General features: G+C 43.2%; 1 protein-coding gene across 1 annotated transcript in view; it reads left to right on the top strand.

The window, feature by feature from the left end:
• Positions 1 to 341: 341 nt before the first annotated feature.
• Positions 342 to 16,423, top strand: part of SLC22A16 (solute carrier family 22 member 16) — a 51,994-nt gene continuing 35,912 nt past the window's right edge. Inside the window, exon 1 of the mRNA XM_064289732.1 lies at positions 342 to 426. Within this exon, the coding sequence (XP_064145802.1) occupies positions 374 to 426 (53 nt within the window). The 5' untranslated portion in view covers positions 342 to 373. The remainder of the gene's footprint in view (positions 427 to 16,423) is intronic.

Genomic DNA, 16,423 nt, shown 5'->3' with positions numbered 1-16,423 from the left:
GTCAAAGGCCGGAATGGGGCCCGCAAGGAAGGTGCGGGAAATAGCAGAGCTGGGAGTAAGGGCATGGGTGTGACGCGGTCTCCGAGAACCAAAGCACCCCGGGCAAGAGACCACAGGAGACGTGGACAAGGAGAGACAGCAACGCCGGGAGAAACAGAGTCTAGTCCCGCGCGCAGCCTGAGCGCCTTGACGCGCGGGGAGGCAGAGGTCCCCGGCGGGCGGGCGGGCACCCCCAGGCGCGGGCCGGCGGGACAGGGTGGTTCGCGGCAGCTGGGCACCCTCCGCGCGGGGCGGGGCGGGGCACGGTGCCCGCTGCCCAGGCGCTGGGGGAGCTCGGCGTGTCCCAGCTCCGAGCAGAGTGCGCGGCGGCACCATGGAGCCCGGCAACTTCGAGCTGATTTTTGACCGCGTGGGGCACTTTGGCAGGTAGGCATTTGGGGGGAGGGGGAGTGGGAGCGGGAGCCTCGTGGGTGGAGGCGCCGGTAGGGTGTCCTGCACCCCGTTTCTTTCCTCTGCAGTGGGGTTTTAGCGTTGCACTCGGAATCCTAAAACATCTACACCTCTTTCTTTCCCAGAGAAGTCTGGAGACCGGCGTCCAAATTCCTGGCCCCGGGCTGGACTTGGTCTCCCTGGGGGCGGGAATCCCACAGGTAGAAAGGGGTCGCTGGCGCTCCCTTTGGGAAGAGTGGGTGCGCGGCCAGCAAGACGCGTCTGCTGCCGGGCAAGTAGGTCCGGGAACGTGTCTCGCGGAAGCCGGCGTCAGAAGACCCCGTTGGAGGGGTCGGGTCATACGAGTAGACTAGTGCCTGTTACTGGCGGCTCGTTTTTCTAATCCGCCAAACCCGCTCCTTTTTCACTTCTCCAGGCGACTGCTGCCCCGCCCTGCCACGTCCCGCCATAGGGTCTCTCTCACTGTGGCCGTGGGGAGCAACTGTTAGTAAAAATTTGTTGCCGGTTATAGAGACCTAGTAAGTGCCAGGTACACTGTAAGGAGTGATTTCACACAGTGCTTCCTTTACAACCCACAAGGACCCTGCACAGAAGGTGCTAAAATCCTTGTTTTAATGATGGGAAAACTGAGGCTCGTAAGACCAAGCCCTCACAGCTACCACAACCTAGAGTTTTAGCTTTAACTCAGGTAGGTTACCTTTGTACATCTGGCACTCTCTTTTCATTGGCTAAATGGATTTTTTTTTTTTAATTCATCCATCCATCCATTCTTTCACTCATTTAAGGAATTCTTCTGACTCAGAGTGTTTTGGGAGGTGAGGCATCTGGGTGAGGGGCATAGAGCATGACCTCATAGAGATATGGAGCTAATTCTGAATCCTGACCTGCCACTTAGCTTCTATGGTGACGCTGGGACTAATTTGAGCCTCAGTGTCCTATCCATAAAATGGGAATGATAATAGTCCCTGCCCTACCTACCTCTCAGGCTTGTAGTGAAGAAATGATGTGGTGCTTGCAGAAATGTAGGTTATGCTTTTCAGCGTCTGCAAAAAGGAGGCAGTTTGAGCAGGTGGAGGAGAGGCAAGAGGCCCCACTCAGCCCTGTTCCCCTGGTACCTGCATTACTGAACACTAAGTGGAGCCTGGCTCCGTCATAAGCTCTCTGAACACATTACCTCCTTTAATCTTCACCATAGCCCTGTGACAGTCTCAATTTACAGATGAAGAAACCGAGGCTTCTGCCTGAGTCACAACTCGAGCAACTGCAGAGCAAGACTGGATGACAGGTCCATTGGCCTCCACATCCCACACCCTCCACCGTGATGCTCCCTGAGCACAATTAGGTACCAACCGCAGGACTCTACCAGGCCCTTTATGCATTATTTTATTTTACCCTTCTGGGAGCAAAATAGCATGTGGATTAAAAGGTAAACTCTGAGGTTGGATGTCTGGATTCCAAGCCAGGCTCTACTACTTAATAGCTTGAGGAAGTTACTCACCATTTCCTCATCTGTAAAGTGGGAGTAGTAACATTGTGGCAAATGTTTATTATAAGGACTTCACATTAGGTCTCTCATGCCGTCCTCACAATAACCCTACAAGGTAGGAGATACAAATACCATTCTTTCCCCTTGTATTTTAGGGATTAACAAAGACAGTTATATTAGATGGTGTTTGGCTAAGGTGCTGTAACAAAAAGATTTCTCAATTGGAAGTTTGTCTCCTACCAGTAACTATCCAGAGCAGGTTGACAGGTTCTGTTCCACAGGGTCCTCCAGGGACCCAAGCAGATGGGGCAGCTCTCTTGTCCATAGCATGGGGCTCCCTTTCTGCACCTGGAGCAGTTGCTCCTGTTGCCCTAATCCACTGGGCAAATGGAGCTCGCCATGGTGGAAGAAGGGGAGAATAGACTGGGAGGACAACTCTTAGTCTACCACAAAAATGTATGCAAAAGCCTTATCATTTTCAGTAAGTTTCAATAAATCATGGCTATTATTGCTACTTGAGTCCCCATGTGGGTGGGAGGGGTTGACTTGTGAAAGCAGCTTACATGAAGGAAAAGGGTAACAAGCCCATGCTTACAATAGAAGGTAAAAAGTTTGGCCAAAACATGTTGTTGTTGTGTGCTGCTGAGTTGATTCGAACTCATTCCAACCCTGTAGGATAGAGTAGAATTGCCCTGTAGGATTTCCTAGGCTATATAATCTTTATGGAAGCATATCACCAGGTTTTTTCTCCTGCAGAGCTACCAATTTTTCAGTTATGGCAGCTGAGCGCTTAACCATGCACTACCAGGACTCCTTGTTCAGCACATGATACCCCAGTTTTTCTCCAGTATTTATTCTAATTGGTCTCTTTATTAATAGAAAGGGAGGTTACTATGTGTTATTATTCAGTCTTCTCTTAAGGAAACTCAGTGAAGAAAGTATTATGTCAGTGTCTGAGGCTGGGTTCTCTGGAGAAACAAAACAGTGAAGCATGTATATAGGGAGAGAGAGAGAGAGATTTTTTAATCAAAGAAATGGCTCATGTGGTTATAGAGGCTGAAAAGTCCCAAGTCCATGGGTCAGGCTCAAGGCTTCTCCTGATTCATGTAGCTGCATAGGCTGACGAATTGCAAGACTGGCAGGTAAGCTACTAGCTCAAGTCTCAAGAACCAGAGGTCAGATGAACACGAGCCAGCTACAGGATCCAGAATGAGCAAAAGCCAGCGAGCTTTGCCAGAAAGTCCACATTTATTGAATGCAGGTCACACCCCCAAGGAAACTCCCTTTCGTCAGGTTGGCTGCTCATAGCAGATCTCATCATGGCGGTGATTACATCATTACATAGCTGCCAGACTACATCATAACTGCCAAACCACTGAGAATCATGGCCCAGCCAAGACGACATACAACCCTAACCATCACAGTAGGGAATCCTGATAATCTCTCATTTTGAATTAGTCATTTCTAGGGTAAGGAAGCACTATCCTAATCACCTTTAAGCAGGACATCTGAGAAGAATTAAAAAGCTGTTCCAGGACTTGTCCTGAAACCATGTTGAAGTTCCGTAAATATTACAGCCTAAGCCCTGCATGAGAGGGAATTGAGGAAACTGGGATTCAGATGTCAGTGTGAGGATCTAAGAACCTGGATCCCTGAGGTATCTTAGGGGAAGGGGAGACATGGTTTAAAATTTCAGAATTGGAATATGGAGTTTGTGACTGACCCATATCTGGATTTTGGTAGTTTTTTTTCCAATTCGTGAAGCTTTTTGGGGCTCTTCTTTTTTAATTTAAGCTTATGAACATAATAATAGCAAACTCTTACATGCACCTACAGTATTCACATGCATTAACCATAGCAACCCATTTTTCAGATGAGGAAACGGAGGCACTGTGACTTGCCCAAGATCACAGGTGGCAAGTGGCAGAGCCAAAATTCACAACCTGTGGCAATCTGGCTCTGGAGTTCATACTTTTAACCACAGTGGGATACCTCCAGTTAATGCTTCTTTATACAGAATAATACAAATGGAGGACTGAATGCCATTTTCTTCACCCAGCACCCAAATTGCACAGGTCCATTTTCTGTGAGTTCTGATCATCTTTGCTTTTCCTCTCCTCTGATTTTTCCGTATCTGTGTGATTTGTTTTCCGTTGGTGTGTCTCTTCAGCTGTGGGCTCAGTGTGTTGTATCTATTGGTTTGTTGTCCTGGTTGGGGACATGGATGACCGTTTGAGGGAAAACAAATCTTTGGAAGGGAGAGACTGATGTGTTACAGTGCTACAGGGCCAGCCAAAAGGCAGAAGTAGAGTTTTAAGTAATCAATATATTATCTTTGTAACAGGGAAGGGGAAGTATGAACTGAAAGAATGCTCAGTTCAGCCCTGGTGGTGCAGTGGTTAAGAATTTGGCTGCTAACCAAAAGGTCAGCAGTTTGAATCCACCAGCCACTCCTTGGAAACCCTCTATGGGGCAGCTCTACTCTGTCCTGTAGGGTCGCTTTGAGTCAGAATTGAATCCATGGCAAGAGGCTTGGTTTTAGGTTTTTTTTTAATATATGTACGTGTATATAAATACACACACACACACATATATATATATATAGGTTTCTGGGTGTCGCAAACAGTTTGTGCCAAACTACTAACCTCAAGGTTGGTGGTTCAAACCCACAAGCAGCAGCACTTCGGAAGAAAGGCCTGGTGATCTGCTTCCATAAAGATCACAGCCAAGAAAACCATGTGGATCATAGTCCCACTCTGTAACACATGGGGTCACTATGAGTCGGAATCCATATATGTATTTCATATATCCATGTGAACTAGCATGGCACGTCTGAGGACTGCTAAGTGCTTTATTATTTCTGGTGTATAAAATGTGAGATCAAGAGAAGGGAAGCAAGGGGTAAACTTACAACAATCCTCATGACTATTTGTGTATGTCATGCTAAGGAGTGAGCAAATCAGGAAGGCCACTTTGGCAGAGTGGAGGGTGCATTGGAGGGGCAGGAGCTGAGGCAAGGAGGCCAGCGAAGACCTAGGTTAGAGCCCAGGAGAGAGAAGATGAGGTCCTGGACCAAGGGGATGGGAATGTGGGCAGGAAGAATGGCACAGTTTTGATAGGTGGAATTGATGGGATCTCCTAGCCCTCAGGCATGAAGGAGGAGCAGGAGGGACCCCTTGGAGCTTCCTCCATCATGCCCCCTGACCCCAGATGTCTATTTTGTGTGAATGATGGTGTCCTCAACTCAGAAACAGTTACACTCCAGATGAGGCAGCCTTGGGGCCTTAGAAAACGAGTTCTGTTTGAAATTTGTTTAACTTGCACTCCATGTGGTAATTCTGAGTTCAGACATCCAATAGGCAGTTGAGTAAATAATCTATTGCTTAGTAAAGAAGTCTCCTTGTCAGTATAGATTGAGTGGCACCCAGGGCTGAAATCCAGCTGGTAGGCACCATGAGAATGGACTGGGCATACTGTGGCATCCATTCCAACCACACCTCCTCAGGGCATTGCTGAATACTTTTAAATGCAGATTTAAAAAAAAAAACTGGTAAATTGAAATATAACATGTGTACAGAAAAGTGCACATCATTATGTACAACCTGATGAATTATCATAACATGAACACACCTGTTGACCACCGCCTGGGTAACCCCAGAATCTTTCTTATGCCCTCTCCCAATCACTAACCCCTCCTCAAAACTTACTACTGACCTTCCATCTAATGCCATAGGTTAGTTTTGCCTTATTCTAAATTTATATAAACAGAATTTTAAAGAAGTACTCTTTTCTGGTTTTTTTTGTTCGCCATTGTGTTTGTGAGATCGATCTGTATAGTCTGTTACAGTAGTTTGTTTATTGTCATTACTATATAGTAATCAGTGACACAGATATTCCAGTTTATTCATTTACTGTCAATGTTGTTATTGTTGTTAGGTGTCATCGAGTCAGTTCTGACTCATGGCGACCATCTATGTACAACAGAAAGAAACACTGCCCAGTCCTCACAATCACTGTTATATTTGAACCCATTATTGCAGCCACTGTGTCAATCCACCTCACTGAAAGTCTTCTTCATTTTTGCTGACCCTCTACCTTACCAAGCACGATGTCCTTCTCCAGGGACTGGTCTCTCTTGATAGCATGTCCAAAGTATGTGAGATGAGGTCTTGCTGTCCTCGTTTCTAATGAGCATTCTTCTTCCAAGACAAATTTGTTCATTCTTTTGGCAGTACATGGTATATTCAGTATTCTTTGCCAACACCGTAATAGAAAGGAATTGATTCCTATTAGGTCTTCTTTATTCATTGTCCAGGTTTGCACGCGTATGAGACAATTGAAAACACCGTGGTCTGGGTCAGGCGCACCTTAGACTTCAAGGTGGCGTTTTTGTTTTTGAATGCTTTAAAGAGGTCTTTTGCAGCTGATCTGCCCAATTCAATGCATCGTTTGATTTCTTGACTGCTGCTTCCATGGATGTTGATTGTGGGTGGATCCATGTAAAATGAAATGCTTGACAACATCAGTCTTTTCTCTGTTTATCAAAATGTTGCTTATTGGTCCAGTTGTGAGAATTTTTGTTTTCTTTATGGTGAAGTATAATCCATAATGAAGGCTGGAGTCTTTGATCTTCATTGGTAAGTGCTTCAAGTCCTCTTTCAGCAAGCATGGTTGTTCCATCTGTTACTAGGTCTTCCTCCAGTCCTGATGCCATGTTCTTCTTCATATAGTCTGGCTTCTCAGATTATTTGCTCAGCATACAGACTGAATAAGTATGGTGAAATGATACAACCCTGACGCACACCTTTCCTGACTTTAAACCACGCAGTATCTCCTTGTTCTGTTCAAATGACTGCCTTTTGGTCTGTGTACAGGTTCCTAATGAACACAATTCAATTGAGTATTCTGGGATTCCCATTCTTTGCAATGTTACCATAATTTGTTATGATCCACACATTGGAATGCCTTTGCATTGTCAATAAAATACAGGTAAACATCTTTCTGCTATTCTCTGCTTTCAGCCAGAATCCACCTGACATCATTTATGATATCCCCGGTTCCACATCCTCTTCTGAATCCAGCTTGAATTTCTGGCAATTCCCTGTCGATGTACTGCTGCAGCTGCTTTTGAATGTCTTCAGCAAAATTTTACTTGCATATGATATTGATGATATTGTTCAATAATTTCCACATTCAGTTGGATCACCTTTCTTTGGAATAGGCATAAACATTGATCTCTTCCAATCAGCTCGCTAGGTAGCTGTCTTCCAAATTTCTTGGCATAGACAAGTATAGCACTTCTAGTGCTGCATCCATTTGTCAAAACATCTCAGTTGGTATTCCTTCAAATTCTAGAGCCTTGTTTTTCGCCAGTGCTTTCAGTGGAGCTTGGACTTCTCCCTTCAGTACCATACTGCCTCCTGAAATGGCTGAATGTCTACCAATTCTTTCTAGTATAGTGACTCCGTATATTCCTTCCATCTTCTTTTGATGCCCTGTGTCATTTAATATTTTTCCTGTAGAATCCTTCAGTATTGCAACTTGAGGCTTGAATTTTTTCTTCAGTTCTTTTAGCTTTGAAAATCTTCTGTTCAGCTCTTTTACTTCATCATTTCTTCCATTTGCTTTAGTGACTCAATGTATTATATTGTTACTATCAATAGACATTTATATTGTTTTCAGGTTGGGCTTATAATGACTTAAAATGAATAGTATTTTTGTGAACATTCTCATATATGTCTTTTGAGATACTTGTGTGTACATTTCTTTGAGCATATACTTAGGAGAGGGGATTAGGGTGTGCATATACTCAACCATGTGCATATAGTCAATAGTTTTCCAAAGTGATTAAAACAGATTACATGTGCACAAGCTGTATATGAATGCTCCACAACAATTGTTAAATGTTTTGAATGTCAACTTTGTATCAGCATAAAGTTACACCAGAGCATTAGAGTTTCTGGAGTGTAATCTACATCAGAATCTCCTGGGAAGCTTTCTAAAGTCTAAGTCCTGGACCCACCCCCAAAAACCCAAACCAAACCCTTGCTGTGGAGTTGATGCAGACTCATAATGACCCACCCCAGACCTCCTGAATTACAGACTTTGCTAGACGTGAGACAGAGAAGACAAATCCTAGGCTCAGAGGCCTGCCAGGATGGGTGCTGTGTGTGAGGGCGAGAGAATAGTTCTAGTGCCAACTGTAGAGTCCAAGTTGGCTGGGGAAGGAAGTGAGGTCAGGAAAGTGGCAGTAAACTGGAGAAGCTTGTAGATTCCAAAGATTGGATGATGCTGGAAGATGGGTCAGTGGAGGTCACGGTCAGAGAGCAAAATATGACCTTTTCAGTGGTGAAGTTGCTCCAGGTGATGAAACTACTTAGTGAACAATCCCGAATACCTTCAGTGCCAGGCAGGTAGACTTCAGGCAAACAAAACAGGTCTGTTGTTTGCAGAGGCTATATGTGGTTTGCTGAAGCACAACTGGTGGGGTGGGTGTGTGTTGGAAAATTATAAAAATGTGGGTCACATATGATCTGTGGTACATTTTCAGTCATAGTCAAATGGAATTGTTATTACAGGATGCCCCTTTGGCCCCAGACAGTATTTGGTTTCAAGAGGTCAGGCCTTTATTGCCACAGTGTCTGGCAGTGAGACACTGGTCTGCCATAAGCTCCACACTGGAATTATCTGGATTGGGCAGTTCTCATGTTTTAGACTTAGCTATCCACTTTCAATGAAAACTCATCGCTGCCTTGACCCTCGGGCATCTTCCAGGCAGCCTTTACCTTAATTTATTCAACCAATTCCCTGTTGTTGACTGAGTCAATTTTCTATTCATTTTTCTACTTAAAATGACCACATGTTACAGGGTAGAGCTGCTCCATAGGGTTTTCTAGGTTGTAATCTTTATAGAAAGATCCCTGGTGGAGCAGTGGTTCAACACTCAGCTGCTAACTGAAAGGTGGGCTGTTTGAACCCAGTAGCTACTCCTCGGAAGAAAGATGTGGCAGTCTGTTTCCATAAAGATTATAGCCTTGAAAACCCTATGGGGCAGTTCTGTTCTGTCCTATAGGGTCACTGTGAATCAGAATTGACTTGATGGCAATGCGTTTTTTGGGTTAATCATTACAGGAGCAGATTGCCGGGTCTTTCTCCTGCGAAGTCCTGAGTGGATTCAAACTGCTGACCTTTGGGTTAGCAGCCAACCACTTAACCACTGGGACACCAGCGCTTCTTAACCAGCCCCCTACTGAGAGATATTTAAGTTTCTGATATTTTGCAGTTACAGATAACGCTGGAGGAATAACCTTGTGCATACCTTATTTTGTACACGTGTGCATTTATTGGTAGGACTGATTCCCCAGAAGTGGAGTGCTGGGCATATGTAATGTTGACTGATGCAGCCAAGTTGCTCTCCACAGAGGTTATATCAGGTTATATTCCCACCTGCAGTGTATGATCATGCTTGTTTCCCACACCTTTAACAATCCCATGTTAACAAACTTTTGATCTTTGTGAATCTGATAAGTGAAAAATGATGGCAGTTAATTTACATCTTTCCTCATTATGATGGAGGCAGAACATCTTTTCGTAGGTTTTAAGTACCATTTGTGTTTTCTAAGAAGCGTGTGTTCATATCCTTTGCACATTTTTTTATTCGGTGATTGGTCTTCTTTTTATGCTTTGTAAGGACTTTATATATTAGGGGAAACTAGGCCTTTGTCTGAGAAAAGTGAAAATAGTGAACATTTCCCAGTTTGTCATATGTCTTTTGAGTCTACCTATGGTGGCTTTTCCCATGTAGAAAATTTTAATTTTCATATAATTGACTCAGTTATTTTTATGGTTTCTGAATTTTATGTCATATTTAGATCTTCTCTAGATTATTGAAATTCTCTGATGTATTCTTTTGGTTCTTTAATGGTGGGGCTCTTGAAAGTGTGATCCGTGGATCTCTGGAAGTCCCTGAAACCCTCCTGGGGGTCTGTGAGGTCAAAACTGTATTTATAATGATCTGCCACCACCACCCCCAGTTGCCATTGACGCAACTCTGACTCATGGTGACCTCGCGTATGTCAGAGGAGAGTTGTGCTCCACAGGGCTTTCAATGGTTAATTTTTTTCAGAAGTGGAAACTAGGCCTTTCTTCTGAGGCACCTCTGGGTGGACTCGAAACTCCAGCCGTTTAGTTAGCAGCGGAGCACGTTAACTGTTTGAACGACCCAGGGACTCCACTTATAATAATGCTAAGGTGTTATTTGCCCTTTTCACTGTGTTGCATTTGTACTGATGATGTAAAAGTAATGGGAGGTAAACCTGCTGGTGCCTTAGCACAAACCCAGGCAGTAGCACCAAACTGTACGAGGAGTCAGGATCATTTTCATGGCTACGTACTCAGGGTAAAAAATGCCAGTTTCACTTAAAAATATCCTTGACAAAGCAGTAAAAATCATTAATTTTATTAAGTCTCGACCCTTGCATATAGCCTTTTTAGTATTCTGTGTGATGAAATGGGAAGCACTCACAAAGTAGTTGTGTTGAGCTAACTGCTTTTCTGTGTAACATGATTTTTACTTGAAAGAATGACTGGCAAACTATAATTATTCATATTGGGTATTTGGCAGACACATTCTGGAAAATAAATGAAGTGAGACAGTTACTTTAAGGAAAACAATTGACAGTATTTGTTGCCAATGATAAAGTTTGAGCTTGCAAGAAAATGAGAATTTTGGACAATTCGTGTCTGCTCTGACCTTGCTAGTTTTGCAATATTTAAATACTTTCCTAATGAGATTGGACTGGAGCCCTGGTGGCATAGTGGTTAAGAGCTTGGCTACCAACCACAAGGTTCAAATCCACCAGCCGCTGCTTGGAAACCCTGTGGGGCAGTTCTACTCTGTCCTCTAGGGTGGCTATGAGTCGGAATCAGCTTGACAGCACACAAAAACAATGAGATTGGTGGTGATGTTAACAAATGTCAGTTTGTGATATCGTTTAATGAAATGTATCAACATTGGGAATATCTGTAGAATTCGGTGAACCAATATTTTCCAAATGACCAAAGCATGATGTTAAAAAACCATGTGTGAGAAAAAAAATCCATTCAAAGTATAAGATAGACCAATGGATTTTAATGTAACAAAACATGAGATTTTATTGATATGGTTTCAGATTCCACATTGTAATTAGTCTTTGAGAAACTACCACTGGTTGAGTAGGTGTAGTCTCAATGAAGAGTATTCAAGTATCTGAAAAGGCTAGTAATTACTTTGCCCTTTACCATCTACACATCTGTGGGAGGCGAGATTTTTTTTTTCCGTATACATGAACCAAAACAACGTATCACAACAGACTGAATGTAGAATAACTTCTGTTAAGCCAGAAGTTAAAGAGATTTATAAACATGTAAGATAGTGTCGCTTTTCTCACTAATTTTTTTTGGGGGGGGGGAATATAGTTGTTTTTGATAAAAAATATGTTATTTGTGTTAATTTGTAATGGGTTTATTGTTGTTTTAAAATGAATAAGTAAACAATTTAAAATTTTTCAGTTTAAATTTCTAATATAGTAAATATTGATAGGTATAATCCACATGGGAAAAAAAGAAAGCTCTATGGGGCCCTCAATAATTTTTAAGGCTATACAGTGGTCCCGAGACAAAAAAGTTTGAGGACCACTGTTTTGCGGTTTCTGTTTTCAAATCTAAATCTTTCAGCCATCTGGAAATGGTTTTGGTGTAAAAAAAAAAAAAAACAAAAAAACCTGTTGCTGCTGAATCAACTCCAACTCTTAGTGACCCTGTAGGACAGAGAAGAACTGCCCCATAGGGTTTCCAAGGAGCACCTGGAGGATTCAAACTGCTGACCTTTTGGTTAGCAGCCATAGTTCTTAACCACTACGCCACCTGGGTTAAGACATGTTATTTTTTTCACAGTGGCTATCCAGTTGTTCCCAATGCCTTTCATTGACCAATCCGTCTGTTCCCCACTGACTTGAAATGTCATCTTTATTCTATGTTAAATTTCCAAATGCATTTGGCCTATTTCTGGACTCTTTTCCACTGATCTGTATGTCTATGTGTATGTTCATATCACCATGTTTTAGTAAATGTGGTTTCATTATCTATTTTGTACTTCGTAGGATTTTTTTTTAGGATTAGTTTCCCTTCAACACTTCTTTTTCAAAATTTAATAGCTATTTTTTAGTTTGTTTTTTTTTTAATGAATTTTAGAATCCGTTTATCTGGTCACTCTTGACCTTTCCCTATTGCCCCCCACCAAACAAACAAAAAAAATTGTTGACATTTTTATTAGGATTGGATGTTTAATTTATAAATCAACTTTGAAAGAATTGATATCTTTATAGTGTTGAATAAGGAGCCCTGGTCGCGCAATGGTTAAGTGCTCAGGTACTAGCTGAAAAAGGTCAGCAGTTTGAACCCACCATTGGCTCCACGGGAGAAAAGACCTGGTGATCTGCTTCTGTAAAGATTACAGCCTTGGCGTCTGGGGTCTTAAATGCTAGCAAGCAGCCATCTAAGATGCATCAATCGGTCTCAACCTACCTGGAGCAAAGGATAAAGAACACCAAAGACATATGGTAAAGATGAGTCTAAGAGACAGAAAGGGCCACATAAACAAGAGACTCCATCAGCCTGAGACTGGAAGAATTAGATGGGGCCCGGCCACCACCGATCACTGTCCTGACAGGGAACACAACAGAGAATTCCCGATGGAGCAGGAGAATAGTGGGATGTAGATATCAAATTCTTGTAAAAAAGGCTTAATGGTTTGACTGAGACTGGAGGGATGCTGATGGTCATGGTCCCCCGATCCTTTGTTAGCCCAAGAATGGAACCATTCCCGATGCCAACTCTCCAGACAGGGATTGGATTGTCTCTCCAAGGTAGACAATGGTACTGGTGAGGAGTGAGCTTCTTGGTTCAAGTAGACACATGAGACTATGTGGGCAGCTCCTGTCTGGTGGCGAGATGAGAAGGCAGAAGGGGACAGGAGTTGGTTGAATGGATACGGGGAATACAGAGTGGAGAGGAGGAGTGTGCTGTCTCATTAGGAGGAGAGCAGCTGGTAGTGCATAGCAAGGTGTATATAACTTTTTGTATGAGGGACTGACTTGATTTGTAAACTTTCACCAAAAGCACAGTAAAAAAAGAAAAAGATTACAGCCTCAGAAACCCTATGGGGCAGTTCTACTCTGTCATATAAGGTTGCTATGAGTCTGAATCGATCTGATGTCACATAACAACATGGTATTGAATACTGGTTACTTTTAGGGAAATGAAGTCTTATTACTTTCAATACAGTCAGTAACAGCAATTAGTCTAATATCTTGTAGTTAAGTGGAGACACTTAGGTGCTTGATTTAAAAAACTAATAAATATAAACTGTTTTCCTAAGTAAGATCGATGTTTACATGAGCAATTTGCTAAGCCAAGATTTTTTTCATCAGTAAACTTTAACTAGCCCACAAGTTTTGGCGGCTAACCAAAAGGTTAGTGGCTGGAACCTATCAGCAGCTCCACAGGAGAAAGATATGACAGTCTGCTTCTGTAAAGATTAACCCAAAAAACCCAGTGCCGTCGAGTCAATTCCGACTCATAGCGACCCTGTAGAACAGAGTAGAACTGCCCCATAGAGTTTGCAAGGAGTGCCTGGTGGATTCAGAACTGCTGACCTTTGATTAGCAGCCGTATTACTTAACCACTATGCCACCAGGGTTTCCTAGAAAACCCTACAGGGGCATTCTACTCCATTACAGGGGGTCACTCTGAGTTGAAAATCTACTCAACAGCACAAGGAACACGCCTAAACTAAGTGAGAGAGGGAAGAGGAAATGAGTACCTCCGCTGAACAAGACGAGGCCTATTTAGAATCTTCCTAAAAGAAGCAGAACTGTTTGGATGATCACAGAATCTCTAACCAAGACTTCCTTAGCTAGTGATTCCTCCAGTCTGAGAAATGCTGCCTTAAAAAATGCCAGGGAAAGACTAGCGGACCACAACTACCACAGCCTCCACCAGACTGTGTCCAGCACAACTAGATGGTGCCAGCTTACCACCACCAACTGCTTTGACAGGGATCGCAGTAGAGGGTCCTGGACAGAGCTGTAGAAAAACATAATACAAAATTCTAACTCACACATGCACGAAAAAAGACCAGACCTACTGGTCTGACAGAGATTGGAGAAACCCCAAGAGTACGGCCTCCAGAGACCCTTTTAACTCAGTACCGAAGTCACTCCTGAGGTTCATCCTTAGCCAAAGATTAGACAGGCTCATAAAACAAAATAAGACTAAATGGGAACACTAGCCCAGGGGCAAGGACGAGAAGGCAGGAGGGGACAGGAAAGCTGGTAATGGGGAACCTAAGGTTGAGAAGGGGAGAGTGTTGACATGTTGTGGGGTTGGCAACCAGTGCCACAAAACAATATATGTATTATTTAATGAGAAACTAATTTTCTCTGTAAACCTTCAACTAAAGCACAATAAAAAATAAAATAAAAATGCCAGGGAAGGAAGAAACACCTCCACAGTTCCCCTGAATGCAAGAGAGCCTGTTGCCTGGTACACCCATCAATCATGCCAGGTGCACACTTCCACGAGACCACAGGTAGCACAGTGTGCGTGGGAGTAGGGCAGAGCCTGCCGCAGCATCCAGTGAAATGCGGCATGAGGGTTCAAGCACCAGACTCTTAAACTGTGAGCCTAGTTAGCCACCTGGCTCTGCTGAGCTATAGTAACTCAGGCTTAGCTTTTCTGCCTGCTATGTCTGCCCATCTTCTCTGCATCAAACAGTCTGAGAGCTGATTTCTGGTCATTTTTCTTCTGGCATCATCAGCTGCAGTTGAGTCAGCTCTAACTCATGGCAGCCCCATGTGTGTCAGAGTAGAACTCTGCTCCGTAGAATTTTCAGTGGCAGATTTTTCAGAAGAGGGTTGCCAGGCCACTCCTCTGAGGTGCCTCTGGGTGGACTTGAACCGCCAGCCTTTTGGTTACCAGCCAAATACTTAAACTTTGCACCACCCAAGGACTCCTTTCTTCTGGCAGGGGCACCTTTTCTGGAAAAATAGAGCTGGCCCATCAACCCCGCAGACGTGAGCACTAGGCTCCAAGCTCTTCTCTGGCGTGCTCATCTCATCCCACAGAGACCCTGAAATAGTAATTTGTGTGTTCTTGCTTTCCTCCTGGTGCCAGAAGAAAGCCACTTAATTTCTCTCTGCCTTTTGCTCTGTGTTTTTCTTCTCTAAACTAGTTCCCAGGGCCACTGCCAGAAACAGAACTCAACTTTGAAATTGCGGCCAGCACGACCAACCTGTGGTGTCCTGATAGCCACAACACTTAAAATTGATTACGTTTTACTTATTTATCTACAGGAGTTTCTGTGAGAAGAGAGTGGCCACCTACCAGTTTGGCAGTCATCCCTATGGATTTGGGGAGGTCACCAAGCTGATAACTTCACAGCGCCACTTTTGTATCTTTGCCTAGTATTGCCCCTTGCAGTAGTCTCCAAGTGGGGTGTGTTCACACATATGGCAGGCAAAGATGGTGATTTGGGGTGTCATAACAAACACCCATTTTACATATGAATATATGTTTATAAGTAAATATATACATATTTAAATTTATATTAATATATTAATTCAGTTTTATATGAATATGTATACCCACATATGCTTGTTTTAAATATATATATACATATACATATATATATACACGCACACATGTGCATGTGTTCTTTTTTTTTTTTTTTTTTTTGAATTTTACTGATGGGGAACCCAGTCAAAATTTTTTGGATACACTGGCCTATTGAATACCTCTCCTTCCCAGAGGTACTAAGCATACCTTGGCTTCAGTATTGTTCAATTTTAGCATGAGGGGTTCTATGATATCCTCTATATACAGTGCACTACACATCATACTTGGAAATCCTGGTGGCATAGTGGTTAAGTGCTATGGCTGCTAACCAAAAGGTCAGCAGTTCAAGTCCACCAGGCATTCCTTGGAAACTCTATAGGGCAGTTCTGCTCTGTCCTATAGGGTCACTATAAGTCGGAATCAACTCGACGGCAATGGGTTTTTTTTTTTTTTTTGGTGCACATACTGCATAATCTAAATAATCATGACATCTTCCCAAAGGTGCTACAAGAGATACAGAAGTGACTGAGCCACAGTTCCTACCCTTATGGGACTTGAATTCTGCCTTTTATGGGAATTTTTGGCTTCTTTGGTAGACAAATAGAAAATATTCACCTGGTGTGCTTTAAAAATCAACGGAAGTAGCAGAACAGAACTTCGGTGGCACTTTTGGTCATAGAAGAGAAAGAAAGAAATGGGGAGAGAAAATGAGTAAATGAATGAGAACGGGAGAGGAGGGAGCAAATGGTGGAATACTGAGAGAAGCAGACCACGCAGGGGAACCAGGACTGAAAGTAGGAGTTAGTGTGAAGGGAAGAGGGGGCAGTGAGAAAG

This window comes from Loxodonta africana, chromosome 1 (assembly GCF_030014295.1).
Source record: "Loxodonta africana isolate mLoxAfr1 chromosome 1, mLoxAfr1.hap2, whole genome shotgun sequence".
In the NCBI taxonomy this organism is placed as follows: Eukaryota; Metazoa; Chordata; class Mammalia; order Proboscidea; family Elephantidae; genus Loxodonta; species Loxodonta africana.
This window is presented reverse-complemented; position numbering and strand designations above follow the sequence as displayed.